The following is a 3,354-nucleotide window of genomic DNA, read 5'->3' on the forward strand; positions in this document are numbered from 1 at the left end:
TCCAGTCATTGGGGCTTTCAGCGCCCTCGCCGAAACTCTCTCAGACACCCTATATGCCTCAGTCTCAGAATTTCTCGTTTTGTCTCCTTAAAAAATATTTTCAGTCGACTTGCAGTTGACACGATTCTTTTTCGGGGGACGGGGGGGAATCGAAATCGGTAAAAAAAATCATCACTTTTTCTCAAGTGTAAACTATAGTGTAAAATATTTCTACTGGTGGGGATGTTATCGTTAATTGGTATGTCAGACGGCACGGAATGCTTGTCAAAAGGGTAGCAATGGAAATTATGATTAACATGATAACATAATTAATTAACATAAGTATATATAGAAAACATCTTGAAAACGTTTTGGGGAATTCTTCCCCAGATTTAAAGTTTAGAGATGATCGAAAACGTTGCTCCGCATTTTAAAATAACCTTTAAGTCGAAACGTTTTTAATACCCCCACCGGAACGCAATAGAAATTAACAAGAACCACAATGTGAAATGCAAACCGCTCGGAATCACTGACATGAAATGTATTTTTTAGTGTTAGTAAAGGTATAATCAATTATGTCGTTTTTCAATGTCATCTAATGTATTGATAATTGAACAATTTTATTCGAAAAGATCTGGATTAGGACTATAATAAAATGTAAGAACTCTAAACTGAGAAAATAAACAATTGAAGGACGCGAGATATTCGTAACCTATAAAGCCTGATAAATTTACAGGTTTCATTAATGTGTTTGAAGTGTGAAATATGGGAACTTTGTAATTTTATTTTATGAAACACACATTTGCGCACGTAAATTTGCACAGATCTGGTTTATTACCGTAAAGGTCCCTAGCACTGACGGAGAATATAAATAAAACTAGACTTAATTGAATATCTAGTTACAAGAAGTCTTAATTGGCCAATCTGACGCTAGACAGGTAACAAACCACATATATAGTTATATCTTGGCCTTCCAGTGTGTGGACTGTGCGCGAAAGCACCAGGCCTCAATGAAACATACATATTCCAGGAAAAAACCGTTACTGTATGAATACAACAGACGAATTGGCCCAGGAAAAGGAGCCGAGTGGCACAGAAGGTAATGAGGCTATTGTTTAACAGATAAGACAAAACTCCAGATCCTCTGAAAAAAATTAAAAACGGTTAAGCGCCGCTTGATTCCTTCTCTGAAGTGTCACAGGGGTTAGAAAAGAAGGGGGGGGGAAAGCAGAGTGACAAATTGAAGCTCGTTTTCTTGTCATTAGTTTTTCTTGCGTCATAATAAAACTGCAAATGTATATTTTGGCGTTAAAGACAGTCTTAAAAGAATAATGACAACAACTGTTGAAACGATTTTTTTGTTCACATTAACAAGATTACGAAACTCCGATTTGAGACATGTTAACGACATTGCATACCACTGTATTTCCACTTTTGTGAAATTCACCCGAAAATAAACACTTTTCCTCTCGGCTCTCAGAAGTCCAACTTTGCGGAAACAGCAGTCAAAGACCACACGGTTTTAGGGGTACAAAAGAGGTTTGGTCAGCTGGAATATAAACAATAATATTCTTGTACTAGTTAATATAAATATATTAAAAAGAGATGACTCTCTTGGAATGTTTTTGAGTTTGTCCTTTTCTTACGAGCCGCACCAAAGCAGTGTTTGGCTGCGGTTTCGACTGTTACTAGACTGTCTCTTTCACATATACCTCTCCAGACCGGATGCAAAGTTCGCTTGTCTCACGTACGAGTTATTGGCACCGAACTGGCCGAGACTGTTCATGGGGGACCCCGACACGCCGAGCAGCTGCTCCGTGTGCTCGGCGCAGGAGCCGGACCTCACAGGCTGCAGGGAGAGGCGGTTTCCCGGGCCGTACATCTGCGAGGCGCCCGGGGAGAAGCTGGCCTGGCTCATCGCGGGCAGGTGGGGTGGCGACGAAGGCGGGTAGGGGTAAGCGGCCAGGCTCGATGAGATGGCGCCGCTGGCTCTGCTCAGCACACCGCCAGACGGGTTGACGGGCTGGGACTGGAAACAGGAGGAGGCGTCGGGGACGCTCACCGAGCAGCTGGGAGGCATGCCCCCCAGGTCCGCGTTCAGGCCGAGCGCCGGAGCGTTGAGCTCCACGGCCGCGGCGGGCTGCATGAGCGACTGCTGGCTGATGAGGTTGTCAATGCTGAACATCCTGTGCTGGCCCTGCCCAACCCCCGCTGAGCCCTGGTAGTGGTGCAGCACTGCGGGGTGTGGGGAGCCCATCTGCGGGCCGTACCCGGAGCCCATGCCCGGGTACAAGGTGTTGGGGTACGACGGTCTGCCCACGGGGGTGGGGGTGAAGGCGCTGGAGGTCTGCATGTAACCCGGGTAGGTGCTCACATCCGTGCGCTTGAAGCGCTTTCGCCGGCGCAGGAAGCTGCCGTTGTCGAACATGTCCTCAGCCGCCGGGTCCAGGGTCCAGTAGTTGCCCTTCCCGGGTCGCCCCGGCTCCCTGGGGATCTTGACGAAGCAGTCGTTGAGGGTGAGGTTGTGCCGGATGGAGTTCTGCCACTTCTTCGAGTTCTCCCTGTAAAAGGGGAATCGCTCCATGATGAACTTGTAGATGCCCCCCAGGGTGAGCTTCCTCTCCGGGGAGTTGGCGATGGCCATGGCGATCAGGGCGATGTAGCTGTACGGGGGCTTTCCTCGCTGCACCGGCCGCTTCCGGCGCCGGCTGCCCGAGCTGGGCAGCTGCTCGTCAGCGTGGCCCGGAGCGCTGTCCTCCCGGTCCGGTGCCGGGCTGCTCCCCCTGGGCTCGGACTTGATCAGCACGCCGTCCTTGCCCTGGCCGGGCACCGGAGAGTCCAGGTTGATGTTTGGAGAGACGCCCAGGGGACTGGCGGCCTCGGTCGGGGAATGCTGCGACTCGGCCGTCATGTTGCACATTCCCGAAAAGTAAGTAAAGTTTGCAAGATTCATAAACGTCTGTTAGAGCTCCTGCCCTGGCAGTGACTGCACCTGAACTCAGAGGGGATCGAGGATGTACCTGACTGTGCGTGCGGCTCCGCGGGGATTGACTGCTCCTTGTCCAGGTGCGGGCAGTCTTATATGGCACCGCGGGCTGGAGTGACGCCACCCAGCGCTCAGCCCGCACAGACGCGCTCTGCAGGGGGGCCTGCGCTCGCTGCTCACGGCTCTGTAGGGGGCGTCCCCGCAAAACCCGGTCCGGTCGTCCACATTCGGCATTGATTTATTTATTACCCTCTCTCAGCGCCTTTCGAAGATTTCAGCATCTTTACTTTCCAATGTCTTTACTGGGACTGTTTAATCTCAGCCTACAGTGGAAGTCGATCTTTTCTGTCGAACTCCAGCCTCGTCTTAGGCAGGTGCATTTTTTAAAC

At 50.0% G+C, this 3,354-nt stretch overlaps 1 protein-coding gene across 1 annotated transcript; it reads right to left on the reverse strand.

Annotated features, from left to right (window-relative positions):
* Positions 1-1,681: 1,681 nt before the first annotated feature.
* Positions 1,682-2,932, reverse strand: foxe3 (forkhead box E3). The gene has a single exon (XM_088927995.1). It carries the CDS (start codon positions 2,930-2,932, stop codon positions 1,682-1,684), a length of 1,251 nt encoding a protein of 416 aa, XP_088784121.1.
* Positions 2,933-3,354: the final 422 nt, after the last annotated feature.

Source organism: Atractosteus spatula, chromosome 11 (genome assembly GCF_055471065.1).
Source record: "Atractosteus spatula isolate fAtrSpa1 chromosome 11, fAtrSpa1.hap1, whole genome shotgun sequence".
Lineage (NCBI taxonomy): Eukaryota > Metazoa > Chordata > Actinopteri > Semionotiformes > Lepisosteidae > Atractosteus > Atractosteus spatula.

What these genes read in the sequence shown, in the direction of transcription:
- foxe3 (XM_088927995.1), bottom strand. Translation starts at nt 2,932, where the DNA reads ATGAATCTTGCAAACTTTACTTACTTTTCGGGAATGTGCAACATGACG.